Genomic DNA, 18,265 nt, shown 5'->3' on the forward strand with positions numbered 1-18,265 from the left:
TAGAATATCCAGCAGATGAGTTTCTCCCTATCTTTTTGCCTTTTCTTTTCCTATATCTCTATGCTTTCCCCTTCCCCTTTTCTTTAACTAACTAAAGGGAAAATTAAGTCTATTTTCTGGTCAGCCATAATATTTTAAAGTTTTATGATCCCTATTAACTTAAAAAGTAGATGAGTGAAATTTTATATCATTTTCCTAAGTACCTATCCCAAATGTATTGAAGCTTCTTTTTAGTTTGCTGGGTCTGTGATCTGTCCTTTACCAATTATTTTTTTCCACCATGGGTCAGTGGTGCTTAAGAGTAATAGGAATATTTTACTCTTGATTTAGTTGTTATGAACAGAAAATGAACAAGTAAAAGTTTGAAGGAAAAGAAAAAAAAGGAAAGATGTTTCAATTCTGGTTCTGAAGATAACAAAATCATAAATTTAAAAGGCAGTAAGGAATCCTGTCTTCTGATTAAAGAATAACAGTAATGCCACGATCATTAAAATAACATGTAAGTCTTCTGAAAAGATAAAAGTAAATAGAATTGGAACACCACAAATTTCTTTAAATAAAGATAAGAAGTAAAAGAGAATACATGATATAACATGAGAATTGTGAAAAATAAAATGAGAGAACACAAGCAGATTTATTATTGTGTGTATCTTTGTATTTCCATCCAATTTAATTCAACAGGGAATTTATATTAATACTATGTGTAAGGCATTGTGCTAGGCTCAAGGAATAGAAAGCCAAAAAATTAGTTTTTCCCGTCAAAGAATCAAAATACACAAGTTAGTAGTAAATACAAAGTAATTTCAGGAAAAAGTACAAATAACTGGACATCGGCAAAGACTGGGCTATACTTTTAAAGACACTAGGGATTTTATTAGATAGAAATGAGGAAGAAGCCCAGTCCAGATAAGAAGGGATTATTTATACAAGGGAAAAGAAGAAGATGAAGGGTTATATACGGTGAACAGCTAGTGGGTCAATTTAACTAGAATACAAAGTACATGAAGGAGAGGAATATAAAAATAAGTCAGAAAAGTCAAGCTAAAGGCGGACTGTGATGGATTTTTAAATGTCATGCTAAGGGTTTTGTATTCTGTCCTGGAAGGAAAAGAGAACCACTGAATATTTTTAAGGCCTATGACCGATTAGATTAGTATTTTAGGAATATCAATTTAACAGCTGGTCTACCTCCATTCATTATTTTATCTTGTTTTTGTTGAATATATAGTGCTTTAAAAACATATACATAAATATTTCCATTCACTTATTAATTATGCTAAGAATATAGATTATGACACATCTATCTGACTTATAGTCCAACTAGCCTAGTGTTTTCTGATAAAGACATGAAACAATGTATTGTAGGCACAAATGGTTGTCCATCCATGAAATCAAACAGCAAAGCTTAAAGGGGGAGTGCTACTGAAATTTCTAGCTTTCCTTTAGTAAGCTATTAGAGTCATCATTCATGAATACGAGTAAAAGCATAGGGAATCTATTTACACGTTCACTCTGATATATTATTATGTGCTGTGCCCTTTTGTCATAAAATCCTCTTGAGCTTCAAGTGAGTTACCAATTCTATTAAATTACAATTGTAAATACTCTGTGTTCACCCAAATATACCCCCATCATTAGGGATTTCAATCATGTCCCTTCTGTTTTCCTTGTTCCAGAAATAAGTCTTTTTGGTCTTTCTTCAGTTTTTGTGTTTATTTTAGGTGTCCTGTTCTAGACTTATAGATAGATCTAGTATTTTAAAATAATGCTTTCACCAGAAAGAAGAACGAAAGAGTTCTAACACTAGGGTTATGTTAAGGTTATGTTAAGGGTGATGTTATCTGCTTGTTGCTCCCATTGTTTTCCCTGAGAAGGAACATCTTGGACATCTTCCTTTGGGAGCAACATGGATCAATATCTCTCCGAGTTATGGATTTCTTAGACTCGCTTCAACTTAGCAAGTAAGAAAGAGAATAGAAGGTGCAGAGGAATGCTTTATGTTTATAGAGGGAGTATTCATATCAAATCAATTAATCAATCAGCCTTTATTAAGTGCTTGTTTGCAAGCACTGTCCTAAGTGCTATAGACACAGATTTAAAAATGTAACAATCTCTGACCTCAAAGGGCTTACAGTCTTTGAATAAATCATCAAAATACTACAGTAGGCATGAAATTAAGACTTACTGGTCTATAGCTCCCCATGTCTAATTTGGAACCTTAATCACATTGGAAATTTGCTTAGTGCGCATTTAAAAAATTAAATTCAAATTTAATTTGTTAATTTAATTTAATTTGCCAATTCAAACCACAAAGTTTCTTCAAAGTTATTGGTTCTATAAAAGGTATTTTCAGTACTTTGCATAAAATACATACAGGACACTTGGAGATCAGAGGTCAAATCCTCTAAAGGAGGATAGATAATGTCAAGTTTATCTGTAGACTTACCATTTTAGCCTTTAGATAGAAATGTTGGATTATTCTCAAAACTTTAACAAAGATTTTCAAGATTTTTGCAAAATATCTTACAGAGGCTGCATGCATAGTTATTAGAGAGTTGCAGGCCCTGCCTCTGACACAATACTGGCTATATGAATCTGATTAGGTCATTTAACCATGAGGGGCTTTATTCTTAAGGAATAAGCAAACTGGAGGCTGTGGATCAAATCCAGCCTGACATCTGTTTTTGTGCTTGACCAAACTTAGAACAGTTTTTACATTTTAAAATGAAGTTTTTATTATACTTTAAAATGCAAAAATTATCCTGAGCTCATATGGTGGGGGAAAAAACCAAAAACAAAACCAAACAGGCAGCCAGAGTTTGTCAACCACTGCTCTAAACAATTCTGAAAGACTTAAGTTTCTGAGAAAGTGAGGATCTGCATCAGGAGAGGAAATTTTCCTTTTCTAGGAAATTCTCTATACCGATAAAATCACAGGTCCAGTCTCTATCAGCACCCTTCCTTAAGATTTCAATACAGCAAAATTTTTCTTTGCACAAAATGAAAAAGAAACAAGTTCCCATATTTTCAAATTTGACTGATGGCTTGGCAAGAGGTTAAAAATTTTAATATATTGCTAACAGTTCTAACAGCTAACAAAAACTGCTTACAGCAGGCATTTGGAATAGGTGCTCAAGACAAATTTATTGAATTACAATTTATATTTGTGTTCTGTACAGGGTAAATGAAAATAAATGAAGCAATGCTAGAGGACCTTGGTTCAAATAATGGTTCTGCCCCTATCTATGGGACCCTGAGTAAATGCCCTCAATTCTCTGGGCCTTAAGCTTCTTCATCTATAAAATGAGAAGACTGCATTAGATAATTCCATGGGTTTATTTTAGTTCTAAATCCACAATTCTATAAAAGTAGTACTTAAAAAAGATGAAGTGACTATACTCTGCAGAGAACAGACTTTATAGTAGATAGGAATAATCATGAGTTTTGAGTTCAAATCTCACCTCTCAGTCTGTGTAACAAAGAGCAAGTTATTTTACTTCTTTAAATCTCAGTTTCTTCCTCTTCAAAATGGTGACCATATCATCTGTACTGCCTACTTCTCAGAGCTGCAGTGGGGAAATCAAATGAATGTAAAATGTAAATGTTGAAGCACTATGTGGATATCACCTATTACTTTAGGAGGAAAGAAAGACTAGAAGAAGGTGAGTATTCAAAAGCCACTGGAATAATCTAGACTCAAGGTATGAGAGCCTAGGATAAAATGGTAATAATGGAAATGGAGCTGGTAGTACTCAGGAAAGTGAAAACAAAGAATGAACAAGAAGCCTTGGTGTCAGAATGAATCTAGATGATGAAAGGAAAAGAGGGAAAAAAAATTTTAATTTCAACACTGGGAAATTTTTGATGCCAGCCAAAAAAAAAAAGGGGGGGGGGGAAGGAGCTTACAAATAAGCAGAGACTTTTGGGGATGAGGGATAAGGTGATAATAAATTCAGTTTTGTAAATGCTGAGTTTGAGATGATCATCAGTAAATTCAATTAAAAAGAGTCTTGCAGGCAGTCAGAAATACCATATGAGAATTAACATAAAAGGAAAAGGGTATAGTTACAGATTTTAGCGTTATCAGCTCTGAGGAGGTAGCTGAAAGTGAGAGAATTCCCAAAGAAAAAAGCTCTTTAAAGGTGCCCAAGCTTTCAATAAAGTCTACTTATTACTCTCAGCATCACCAAGAGCCATGCATGTCAGGGCTATAAGCTTGCAAAGTTCCAAATACAAACTGGCCATCCTAAGTGCAGAGAGACCTGAGACCACAATACTCCCCAACAACCAATCTTCGGGGGCTTTGACTGCCTCTAGTCTAAACTCAATTACTGAAAGTTTCCAGCCAATTTAGACTCATTTCCCATATTCTACATTTCAGCCAAATTGGTCTCTTTTCAGTCTGAATTAATTTTATCTCTCACCTTCTTGCCTTCATTTATCACAATGAATCTGAAATGCCCTTCTTCCACACCAAGCTTTCTTAGAATCCCTGGCTCTGTTTGAGGCTCATCACAGATGCCACCTTCCTGATCCTCTTCTATTTGTGAGTAATCTTTCTCTCCTCCAAACCTCGTCTTTATACCATGAGCAAGCAAACCATCATAATCACTGTTCCTCAAAGTACTCAGATGTAGGAGAAAATGACATTCAAAAGGGGTCAGAACTCCAAAACAAAATAATAACAAGAACAGAACAATCTAAGTATCAAGCATGAACTACTAATCAGGGGAAGCTCTGATCACAGGACCCAAGAGTTGGAGTTGGAAGGAATCTCACTTAAAGAGTTCACTTATTCTAATCATTATTCTAGAATGAGGGAAACTAAGGCCCAGAGAGGGGAAGTGATTTTTACCCACAGATCTACAGGTAATGGCAGAGGAGGTATCTGAATATTAGCTTTCTGACTCCAAACCCAGAACACTCCCTCTCTCCCTCCTTTTCTTTCTGCTCTCACTCACTCTCTGCCTCCCCCTAAACTGTACCATGTTTCATGAAGAAGATGGTATTGAGTTGGGATAAAAGAATAAATAGGATTTCAACAAAGGAGATAAGGAGAAGGGAAAGAAGTAGCGAAGAGTATACTCTAGGGTCTAGGCACAAGGGATAGCATGAACAAAAAACCCCCAGGACTGACTTTTGGTATAAAATTCCTGCTTTACTTTATTCTTGCCTTTTATCTATGGCAGGTTTTGTTGTTTTTTTTTTTTTTTGATTAATAACTACTTTGTTTTGGTCAGTTTCATCTTTTTGAAGCATTTTCACATGTTCACAATTATTTCACTTGTTCCTCACAACTCTGTGAGGCAGAAATGAGTAGTCTCATTTTAAAGATGAAAAAACACAAAGAGATCCATCTCATAGATAGTTTATAAGGCAAGTCCCCAAACCCAGTCTTGTCTCTTAAATCCAATGTTCCTTCCACTGCAGCATGCAAAAAAGAACGTTGACATCCCGGGATACTATATTTACTAAAAATATTAGCTCATTTTAAAATCTTGTATTTTAATTTAAAAAATGAAATAGCCAAATTAAATCAAACCAAATAAACCAACTTCACTAAGCTAGATAGCATTCTCCCTCCCCCCCAAAAAAAGGCTTTAGCACATAAAGCATACATTTATTAAATATTCATACTGATTTCACCTTTAATAAAAATTTTCAGAATTTCATGGAAATCAAGGTGAGATATCACAAAAAAATATCATTAAAAGTAATTTATTTGCAAACTACATACAAAAAGGGCTTCAGTGAATTCAGATGAATTCTCTTTTGGATTCACTGGTGCATGCCTCTTTATACTTACACCAGCTAACTACACTAGCAACACAGACAAAATCTAATGGACTACATTAAAAAGTTCTGATAAAACTTCTTATTAGTTGTTTGCTGTATATGGGATGTTTTATTATAATCCCCCCGTAAGGACAGAGTGAACAAATTTCTCTTCAAATATATTTTAATTGCTTTTGCTTCATTGCCCAGAGAACCATAATTTACAATCAAGAAAAGAGTTCAGCAAAACCAGTAAATATATTTTTAAAAAAAATAGTGAGAATCGACATTTATAAGGTTCTACTGCCATGGAGTTCCCTCCCAATTTCTACAGAGGAACAGTAGAAAGGGCCTTCTTATTTCTTTGGATTCAAGGTAGATCATTATAATTTTGCATCATTCAATTTTCATTGTTTTGTTGTTGTTCTATTAAAATTGTTATAGTCACTGTGCATACTGTTTCCTTGGTTTTTCTTTCTTTATTTTTCACTGGTTCAAATAAGTCTTACCATACTTGTCTATATTTAATATGTTTATTTCTTACCATCTAGCAATACTGTTACATTAATGTAACAAAATTTGTTTAATCATTTCCCAGTCAATGCACATTTGCTTGTTTTCAATTCCTTGCAATCACAAGAGGTGCACAGTCAATATCTTCTTTTTTTCCCCCTTTTTTGCTGAGGCAATTGAGGTTAAGTGACTTGCCCAGAGTCACACACCAGGAAGTGTTAAGTGTCTGAGGCCAGATTTGAACTCAGGTCCTCCTGACTTCAGGGCTGGTGCTTTATCCACTGTACCACTTAGCAGCCCCTCAGTCAATATCTTGATGCCTATGCTCATTTTTGGTCCCTAACAAGAGGATCTCTTGTCAAAAATCAAAGAATATATGACCATAAAATACTTTTGTTCTTAGTCTCAGGACTAGAGGGCAAGAGAAGATGGGGAAAGAAGGTTTTACAGAGGAAAACACTAGAATATAAGGTAAAAGCCAAACCAAACCCAAAAAACGAAACAAAGAAACAACACAGTAAGGTTCCAAAACTAACATTCATGTGAAATATTAAGTAGTTAATTCCATTATGAGAACAAATCTGTACCCACAGGATGACTTAATCCCTTCTGATTTTAATAGTGTAAGGCAAGAGAAATAAATTAGGGTATTTATTGTTTGCAATTCTCTCCCTGGAGAAATAGAGACGTTAAAAAGCAATCTGAGACTTTGGTGTAGGGGTGACTGACTTGCACAGGAAAACTTCAGCCTCTCTTGTACAAACGCCTGCTTAAACTCCTGCAGGAAAAAAACAAAGAGCGGCATACTTTTAAAACCTGAATATTTCTTTGCCTTCTAAACTATAGAAATACTTTTAAGTTTTTTTTTTTTTGTTTGTTTTAAAATATAGTTGAACCTAAAAAACTGGAATTAGAGACATTATTGAACAAAAGTCTCTATGTACTTAAAATTCAATTCAATAAATATTGTCTCCAATGTTGTTTTTATTGTTGTTGTTCAACTGTTTCTACTATCTGATTCTTTGAGACTCCTTTGGTGGTTTTCTTGGCAAAGATACTGAAGAGGTTGGATAATTCTTCTTCCAGCTCATTTTATAGATGAGGAAACTGAGGCAAGGTGGGTAATGTGACTTGCCCAGGGTCACACAGCTAGTACATGCCTGAGGCCAGATTTAAATTAAGATGAGTTTTTCTGACTTCAGGCTCAGGGTTCTATCCACTGCAACACCTAACTACCCAGCCTATTATATGCCAGGTACTATATTAGGTGCTTGGGATATAAAGACAAAAATGAAACAAAATCTATCTTAAAGGAATTTAAATTTCATAAGGAGAAAACGTAAGACAGAAAATTAAATATAAGCTCTATAAATATAAGTAGGGAGAAGACACTACTCACTGGGGGAGAGCCAGAACTGGCCTTCCATAAGGGGCACTAGAATAGAGCCTAAAGGTAGCAAGGAACTCTAGCAGACAGGTGCGGGGATAAGGGAAATGAAGTACATTTCAAGTCATACTAGAATGTGTGGGCCAGAGTAAGCAAATGGGAATTGGGTCACATACAAGGTGCAGCAGGCAGACCAGTTTGGCTAGGGATGGGGATGAAATCCTGCCTCAGGCACTTCCTAGGTGTGATTTATGCAAAGTCTGTGCTGTAGTTTCCTGATCAGTAAAATGATTAGACTCCATGGCCTCTAAGATCACTTCCAGATCTAGATCTATAATCCTACAAATCTGCCTTTCATCCCAGAGGGAAGGAGCCATTGGAGTTTCTTGAGTGGGGGTCAGACCTACACTTTAGAAAACCAATCTGGCAGCTGCAAGGAAGATAAATTGAGGAGGAGAGAGTAGGAGGGAACCAAAACAGGAAGCTACTCTAACAGTCCAGGTAAAAGAAATCTCCTTTGGGGGGATACAGGGACACAGTTGCAAGATATTGTGGAAGCAGAACTTCAGTCTGAGGATCTGATCAATTGTAGATAGCCAAACAGTAGCAAATGGCAAGATGATAGTGAAATTCAGGAGAAATAGGAGCTTAATATGTAGATTCAAGTGATAAAGCATAAAACCAATAATTGAGCTCTTGAGACCTGATGAGATCAAGAAAAAGCATAGAGAAGAGGATTCAGGACTAGAATCCTTTGGTTTATTTCATAAATAAGGATGGGATAAGGAAAATGAAGAATGATAAGAGGAATAACAGAAATGAATAGTTTCTCTTCCTGCCCTTCCAAACTCTCCCCCCCCACCCCCAACACAGAGAGTTGCCTAGAAAGAAGAGGTAGTTAATAGAGTCAAATGATAAAAAGAAGTCAGGAAGAAGGACTGAAAAAGGCTTTTGGATTATTTTAAAATCTTATTTTATTTTCAGTCCCAAATTCTCTTCTTCCCCCACCCCTTGAGAAGACAAGAAATATAAAATACATGACAAATATGAAGTCATGCAAAATATACAACTCCATTAGACATCTCCTCTCTCTCCTCCTGTCCCCAAGCAAGATAAAGAAGGAGAAAAAATATTATTATTCTTTCAGCACTGAGTCCATCCATCTTTCTCTTTCTCTCTCTGGAGGTAGACAGTAAATTTTGTCTCGAGTCCTCTCTATAGTGGGTCATTGTATTGATCAATACAATGACCTGTTAGTTGTTAAATCGTTCATACGATAATAGCTTTTGAAACATCATTCCAAATTATTCTCCAGAATGGCTGGACTAGTTCACAGTTCTACCAACAATGCATTAGTGTACCCACTTTCTCACAATCTCACCAGAATTTGTCATTTTCCTCTTCTATAATCTTGGCTAATCTGACAGGTGAGATGGTATCTCTGGTGCTGTTTTTATTTTTCTAATTATTAATTTTAGAGAATTCTTTAAAATGTGATTACATTTTAACAGCAAAAGGCCATTTGATTTAGCAATTAAGAGACTACTTGTAACCTTAGTGAGAACATTTTCAGCTAAGAAGCTATACTGCAAGGGATTGAAAAGTGTGAGGTAAGAAAATAAGCCACAACAATTAGACATGTTCCCCTCCCCCTGAATTTGGTTATGAAAGAAATAAGACATAGGATGGTAGCTTAAGGATATGATATGATCAAGTAAAGATTTATCTTAAGGATGGAAGTGAACTCGATATCATTTTAAGTAGGGAAAGGAATACAGAAAAGACTGAAGAAATCCAGGGAAAAGTTATAATTAACTAATCAATTAACGGTTAAAGGAAAAGGGGAAGGGAATAAGCATTTATATAGCTCTCACTTGGTATCAGGCATTGTGTAAAGCATTTTACAATATTTCACGTAAAATGCTTAGCACATTTTACAATATTATTTCATTCAATTCTCAGAACAACCCTTCAAAGTAGATGTTGTTATATTAACCTCATTTTACAGTTGAGGGAACTGAGGCAGACAATTAAATGTCTGAAGTCTTATTTGCTCTATTCTCTGCACCACAGAGAATTGTATTGAATGTTTTCCTGTTTCAAGAGGAGATGGGATCTAGGGTAGAAATAGAGGCTATCGCAAGATGGTCATTTCTTTATTCTAACACTGATACAAAGGAGGAGCTCAAGGGATGATACTGAATGATTGAGAAGAGGAAGTTAGTGAAGAATGGAAAAAAAATATGAATCAAAAGATTTCCAATCCTTGGTGGTGATTTCCAAACCTTTAGAGGCTACCTAACTTTTTAAACCTTTCATCATCTTTGTTGTGAAGAATCTTGACTGTAGAAAGCACTCAAATATATTGGTTGAATACAAATATTTTAATAAGGATATTGCGATGAAAAAAGTCTATCCATTTTAAAAACAAGCTACAGTTCAGTATTTTTCTAATTCATACTAGACTTATCGCTAAAAATAAATCCAGATTACTGATATTTTTATTTATAAATAGTCCTAGTCTATTACATGGGGAAGTAATAAAGAAAATAGATTATATAGGATGTGTTTCTGGAAATTTGAAATAACCAGATCAGTATAATCCATCCATGAAATAACAGCGCAAAAAGCAAATTCACTCAACAAACAGACTAAGTGACTACTATGTACAAATAACAAACAGTGCTAGATTCCAAAAGGAGATTTTAAAAAATGACAGATTAATAGATGAAAGAGCTGGAAAGGGATCTTAAAAAGCTAAACCTCTCATTTTACAGACAAGGAAACTGAGACCCAAAAAGGTGAAATCACTACAAATGTCTGAATGAAGCCAATGATTTCTTTTAAAATGCTGTATTATCTATGCATTTATTGTCTCTAACTGACCTGAGATGGAGATGGTAACTCCTGTCTCATCTGGTGTAAACTGCAAAGAGCCTCTGGCTTTTTAAGATTCCCTAATATAATTTTCCTAACAAGGACTGGATACTCTCTCACTTCTATTTTATGTATAGTAATTTGCTGATCATTGAGAGGCATTAGCTTGTGAATTACATAGGCGCTGTGTGAAGACCATCTTAAATTCTATTACTATGAAATGAAGGAACTGACCAACTCTTCATAATTTAGTTTCCTGCCAGTAAGACAAGTATTGTTATCTCTATTTTATACAGGAGGAAACTGAGGCTCAAAAGTATGTAAATGAATAGCTCACAATCACAGTTGGCTTCAACTTAGATCAGATCAGATCAGATCATTCTCCTCCAAGTCTGATCGGCTAAGTACCACAGTGGATAACCACCTACCTTTTCTTGTTTATTTGGATTCTTTGTTCCAAGATCTAAAGGAAAAGACGAGGAAGGGGAAGGTTCTTGAGCGTATAAATGAAAACAGTTAAATAAACCAACCATAAAGTAGAACAAAATACATAGGCCACTCAAGTTCAGAAACCCTCACTCAAATTTCTACATAAACCTTATGCCCTCACACATTCAGGTTTCACTAGAAATACAAGGAAAAAGAGTTTTCATGATAAGAGGCCTTCATGAAAGCATCTGTTCCTCGCCCCCCCACACCTTAATTCAAACTAAAATCCAGGACCCACTAAACAGCAAATTTCCACAGCCAGGAAGATGTACAAGAAGAAAGAAGCAATATTTATGAAAAACGAGATCAATTCAAGCAGCTTTTGTATAAAAATCAAACTTATAGGCATCCATTTGAACTTGGTTACTATAGTATACTATAGAACCTCACGTATCTGGACTAACTGAAAGATAAGTCTGAGTTTGAGAAAACTCTTCAAGAAATCCAATTTTTAAGTACTTTTAAGTGTAAATCAACAAAAATAGACTCTTTGAAGAAAATATAAATAATAAAGTCCCTGCTGGAAATCAGTACATACACATCATTAGCATATCAGAACACTAGTAGGCAGTATAGGTCTCTGCTCACACAGTAACTATCATTGGGTTTTTTGACCCTATCTGGTGATTTCATCATAGTAACATGTACAGAAAAGTATATTCACGATAATGATGTAAAATTTGGTATCCATGATGGAGTTGTTTAGCAAATACTTTACAGCTTGTACAATAATCATTTATTTGAGGTAAGAATTTTTCCAAATAGTTGCAAGACTGAAAAAAGTGGAAGATTAATGAGGTTTTACTACACTCTGAAGTATTCACCGATACTCAAATCCAAAGGCAACTTAAGACTTTGAGACCAGAATTCAAAAACACTTTCATCAACAAAGAATGAGGAAGAGAATAACCTTTTGAAAAATCACTTAGACATAGTATTAACAGAAAACTCAGTCCAAAGTACCAAAATTAAAAACAAAAATATTTTAGAAATAGTGAAACTACTTTTGTATAAAAGTAGCAATTTTAAGTACTAATATCATAACATCCATAAAAACTACAATTTTACAAGAAGGCTACATGCAAATACACAGCCAAAGTTAGTAAACCTTGAAAATTTTAAAACAAAAGATTCATCTTTTCATTGAAGACTTAAAATAGTCATATCAAAAACATGCATGCAGAATGACAGCAAAGATTCTTCTGAAGCCTAAATCAGCACAAATGTTTTCATATTTTATGAACAGTCTCTTCAATATCTCTACCTGGATCATCTGCTGATGTTTAAATTCAATATATTTGGCCTTAAATATGGTCTCTCTCAAAGCATTTCATCCTTCTGGCTTCTCTGCTAATGACACCACTATTTTGTCTCCAGTACACTACATGATGATTTGATTCCCTCCCTCTATTTCTCATTCAATATCATATAATTGTTTACACCTCCCAAATCTAATCCCTTTGCTCTGAAAAGGGAATGAATCTGTCTACATAAGAGATTTTATTACATAAACTACTAAAGAAGGTTTCCGGACTTTTAGAAGATTTTTCTTCAGTCTCCTTTTCAGTTTACCTGCATACTGACACAGTTAGTACCATCCTAAAACAACACAAGGAGCATGTCACTTGTGGCTATCAGATGGTGACATGGATAGAGCACAGGTCTTGGAGGCAAGATTCAAATTTACATCCTGCCTCAGATATTTATGAGCTGTATCACTCTGGACAAGTCACCTTACTTCCATCTGCCTCATCTGTAAAATGGAGGTGATATTAAATTGTTGTGAGCATGATCAAATGAGATAACATCTGCAAAGTGTCTTGGAGACCTTAAAATACTATAGAAATGCTAATTGTCATCATCATCACCGCCCTCCCCTCCGCCCCCCCATTTTTCTACTGCTTAAAAAAACCTTCAACAGATTCCCCACTGTTAATCAGATAAAGTCTAAACTCTTGTCATTAAGAATACCCCAAAATAACAGTAATTTGGGAAGAGGACTGAATTAGAAATCAGGAGGCATGTGTTCTAGCCCCAGCTATGTGTGATCTTGGGCAAACCCCTTTAAATCTTCTGGGCCTTAGTGTCTATATCTGTAAAAAAAGGAAAGGCACACTAAAATCCCTTCCAGTTCTAAAAAGCTTACCAACTCTATCCCTATACAAATCTGCTTCAATCAAACTAGTTATCTACTCACAGTCCCTTAATATATTTTGTGTTTTCTAACTTAGTTTATACCATTCTTCCTGTCTTCTACTACTTCCTTATTCTAACCTGTTCAAATTCTACCCAACTTTCAAGGCAGTGCTATATTTAAGATCTGTCTATTTGAGCAAAACTCTGTACTTCACATAATCTTTGTTTCTTTGTCTATAAATTGAGGGGGTGGATTCCAATAAGATGTTCTCTACAATCTCTTCCATCTTTGAAGTGTGGTGGTTCAAATCCGAAGCCTTATCTAACAGTTACACTGGAAGTATTTACTCCTTCAATTGGTACAGGACTACAAATCTACTCATCATCTGGGAAATAATATTAGCAATTATTTTTTAATATGCTATATCTTAACTTCTCAACTAGAAGATAAACTAAGAGATATGTTCCTTACTTCTCTGTATACTACTCTACTTGTGTATTAGGTAATGGGTGTTGATATGCTAATAATAAGTGCTAAAAAACAGGAAGAACACATTTATTGGTGAATTCTTCATTTACTGATATCTAAATCTTTTCAACAATTCAATATTATAATGAATATTAAATGAAATCTGATTTGATATACATACATTAACTAATTCTTTTAAAAAAAAAATCCTTAGTGCAGTGCCAAATATAGTAGGTTCCTCAATTGATACTAGCTAATCCACTGAGATACACCTCTACTGGGAGAGCTTATACAGACCTTAAAGAAGCTGCATGTGAATAAAACTAAGGATATAGTTGAACTCAGCTCTGGATGGCCTTGGGAAAATGAGCAAAATTAGGATCAAAGGAGGCTTAGGTCCAGGGTACTTCAGAGCAGATGGCTCAGAGAACACTCTTTTCTTGAAATAATCAGTTATCTCTTTACTGCCCAAGCCTATGGAAAAGGTTGTGGGCCTGGCACAGGTAATCTTCAAATGTAAAGTCAATTTTCCTTTTTTTTTTTTTTGCTCCTAAATTATCTACTTCATTAAGCACATCCAGTAAAAGTGTAAGATCCATGTAGTTCTCAGAACCTCACTCAATCACTGCATGCTTTTTGTATGTTCAGGGAATGTAGATCAATTTGATTATCAGGCTAGGCAAAATAACAAGATCATTTGCTACAAATCATAATTTAAATGGACATTATTTTGTATTTTCATTGTTCTCCTTTATCAGTACAGATTATCTATGATTGGTGGAATTTGGAAAGTTAAAAACTGAAAAAGAACGAGAATAATCGAAAGCAATCAAATGTTATTAGTCCACTCTTCTTAGACAGACGAAAGAGACCCCCCTCACTTAATATATGTAGCTTCATTTTTCATTAACAGACAAAAACCTAGATAAGGACTAGTAACTGTTCCAGCTCTAAATCCATGAGAATGCTTATATTTTTATACTTCTTAACTACTAAACAGGGTAAAATAAAATTTCAAGTATAATCCTGACAGTCCTCTGGGCTATCAAAGAGGCTCTTTATAACTTTTTCCAATAATTATATTTCATTTCAAAGCTTTGACTGACAGCGCCTAAGAGCTAACTTACTAGGTCCACAGGCCTCTCTCAAGTCATTTATCTCCAACAATTGATTTTTGTGGAAGCTGGTTGGATATATATATCTAGGGGTTCAGAAAAAGAAACAAATTGTACTACTACCATTTGAAAGTCTCTTTTACTGAGATGACACTTGAGACTGCACTGAAAACTAAGCATTATTTCTGTTTTTCTTCCCAGGTTATTTTTACCTTTCTAAATCCGATTTTTCTTGTGCAACAAGAGGACTTTATAAATATGTTCACATATATGGTATTTAACATATACTTTTAACATGTTTAACATGTATGGGACTGCCTGCCATCTAGGGGAGGAGGTGGAGGGAAGGAGGGAAAAAGTTGGAACAGAAGTGTTTGCAAGGGTCATTGTTGAAAAATTACCATGCATATGTTTTGTCGATAAAAAGCTACAATAATAATTTTTAAAAAAACTGAGCTTAAAAAAAAAAAAGAAAGAAAACAATGCATTGATTTTAATTATATGTATGGTATCTCATTCAACACTAATAATGAATGTTAGCTCATCAATTCTTTGGTATCAGGACAACTATTAGAAAGAACACAAATCTTTTTAAAAAATCTAATTGAAATATTATTGAGTCTAAAATATGTTAATAAAGTCATATTTTTAAAAGAAACATTCAAGTTAAGTCATTTATTCTCTAAAATAATTAAACAATTTAATTTCACTGTCAAAATAATAGTGTTCTTTGACAAAGAAATAGTTTTTTCCTTACAGATGGGATAAACGAGGCATAAAGGTGAAATGACTAGGCGTAAGGCACATTCTGAACAAGTAAGCCAGGACTTATATCCAGTTCTCTGAACTCCAAATCCAGTTTCCTTTCCATGCTGCCAATTAACTTAAAGGCTTCTCATGCCCAAGAGCTCTTTTAAGAGAGAGTATAAGAATAACCAATCTTCTCAGAACCCAACACTTTTCACAGCTGAAAATGAACCTGGAAATCTATGGAAACAAAGGCTTTCTTAGGGTTGGGAGTCTAGTCAGATGACATGCTTGATATTTAAGTACCAAAAGTCAGTCTAACATATGACTAGATTGATAACTCTCAATTGAGTAATAAAAAATAATATCTGAACGACTAGAAAACATAGAATGTTTTTACTTAACAGAGGAGAAAAACCTAAACAAGAAATAAACTCAGTTTTAAAAAAAACTAAGAATCTCTGGAAACAATCTGCCACTATTCAAAAAGTAGCCACTATGTCAGTGGTATAGGAATGACAGACTGCATGATGAGAAGTGGGTTTGGCTACCCTGGCAATTTAGGGAGGCTTCCAATAATCTTCCAAATGCCAAAAGAGGCTGGGAATGAGAAATGAAAAGGCTAATCTTTGATAAAAGAGACTAAAAATCAGTGGTGTGCTGGTCCTGGGGCTACTGTGAATATAAGGAAATTCAAGAAAGGCCTTTGCAATCAATAATTATTCTGAGTGTCAGCAGTACTATAAAGATGCTTTTAGGGTGGAAAAAGCCACCACATTGAAAAGGATTTTTAAAAATTGTTTTAACTTTTCCAGAGAACATCTTAAGCTAAAAGAATTCTGCTAAAAGCAGAATTTTCTATAGTTGCCAGGGTTCATATATGTAAGGATTATAATGTAAGGGTTCCCTTAGATTCTCCAATACTTTGTATGTGACTAAGATTCACTGAACCAATGCAAGGTCTAGACACTGGAATGTGCAACAGGGTCTTATTTTGACACTGAATATAAGGCATGCCTTCCAGGATATTTCCCACTGAATGCTAGTCACCCTAGGCTACATCATAAATGTCTAGTGAGGTACAGAGCTTAACTAGAACAATATTAGAATCATTACTGTCACCTAAATTTATTCTGTATCAGATAGCTACCACCTATTTTGTCCTTCAGATTTGGCTGGGAAAAAAAGCCCTATGTTTTTTGAAAAAACCTCAAATACAAAATATTTTTATCTTCTACCCTCCCTTGTATCTCCCCCAACTCTCACCTACAATAAAACAATTATCAGACTATTCCAGGCAACAGCAAAACTGGCTATGATGACTCTAATGGATAGGTCAAGAGGGGTGCTTAATTACATGTGAACTTAGGTAAATACCCTTTAATACGCTTTAGGCACCACCCCCACCTGCAAAAAAAATGAGATAAAAATCAGTAATGGCTATTACCTTGCTTTCTCTATAAGCTTAAGACATTTATGAGGCCTTGATTCCAATACAATCTTTCAAACTCTATGAATCCGTGGCGATATTGTTTATTTTCATTGTAAACTCATCCCCTTCAAGTTCTTTATTTTTTTCTACCATTTTTAGACTTCCTGTTCTCACCGTAGTCTACCCTTTCCCCAATGCATAGACACATCATACCAAAACCAATGCTTTATGGACACAGAGTCATAAAGACAACACACGACAAGAATCTCACAGAATAAGTCAGAAATCAAAGACGGGGACCTAAACAAGGCCAGTCATCACATTACTCCACTAATTTAAGTACAGACGAAATTTGCTTCTGCAACTCACCAGATGGCTCTTCAGGCTCACTTTCATTCTCCTCCTCTGGAGGGGCTTGAGGAGGAGGTGGAGGAAGCTTCTTTTCCTTCTCTGCTTTAGCATTTCTTTCCTCTTCAGAATAATACTCATCTTCAGAGAGGTTAGCCAAGCTCTCATCCATTTCTCTGTACTCTACCTATATGAAGACCATGTCAGGGAAAACAAGGTAAAACAGTACCTCAATTAATGCACTCAAATTTTAAGTACAACAAAATAGAAACCAGGCTTCTATCTATTAACAAAAAAAAAAAAAAAAAAAAAAAAAAAAAGAACCTCCAATTAGTGCATTATACAGCACAACACTATCATAAATTCATTCTCATAAATTCATTTATTCAACCAATTACATTTACTGTGTCTGCTATAGAGAAGGCTCAATGTTAGATGCTATGAGACACCAGCCACCGTCCTCTTTTCTACATTTCCACTGAAGGACTCCCGTGCAAATACCTACTGCTCAAAGACTTCTCATGAGTGTCTCCTCCCCTTCTGCTTAGAGACCCAAGACAGCATTTTCCAATCACTGCAGGACCCTTCTTTGCAGCCCAGAGAATCAAGACACTCCTGACCTTACCTGACTAGCTTAGACCTAAGGTTCCATTTAGCTCCCAACAAGCCCCAGGGTTATTTTGGTTCTTGTGATGAGGACACTTGAGGGATACAAGAATGACTCAGTGGCTGGGAAGGAGAGGGAAAGGTAGAAGGCTTTCTCTTGAGAGTTCCCATATCACTGCCAGAAAACTTGTCTTTAAAAGAGGTCACATCATTGGAAACGTAGAGTGTAAGTACCATAATGTTTGTTTACCCCAGATTATAGAGTTCTGTATCTATTGTTCTTTCCTCTTTTCCCATGCTCTTTATGTTATAGCTCTTAATGTTGAGTTAAAAGCAGGACCTAGAAACTACAATAAAAGTAGATGTGGAAT

At 35.1% G+C, this 18,265-nt stretch overlaps 1 protein-coding gene across 1 annotated transcript in view; it reads right to left on the reverse strand.

The window, feature by feature from the left end:
• The window catches only part of KDM1A (lysine demethylase 1A), a 78,032-nt gene that overhangs the window by 50,101 nt on the left and 9,666 nt on the right, over positions 1-18,265 (reverse strand). The window contains 1 exon segment of the mRNA XM_031961535.1: positions 17,310-17,475. Within this exon segment, the coding sequence (XP_031817395.1) occupies positions 17,310-17,475 (166 nt within the window).

The sequence above is a fragment of the Sarcophilus harrisii genome, chromosome 3 (assembly GCF_902635505.1).
Source record: "Sarcophilus harrisii chromosome 3, mSarHar1.11, whole genome shotgun sequence".
In the NCBI taxonomy this organism is placed as follows: Eukaryota; Metazoa; Chordata; class Mammalia; order Dasyuromorphia; family Dasyuridae; genus Sarcophilus; species Sarcophilus harrisii.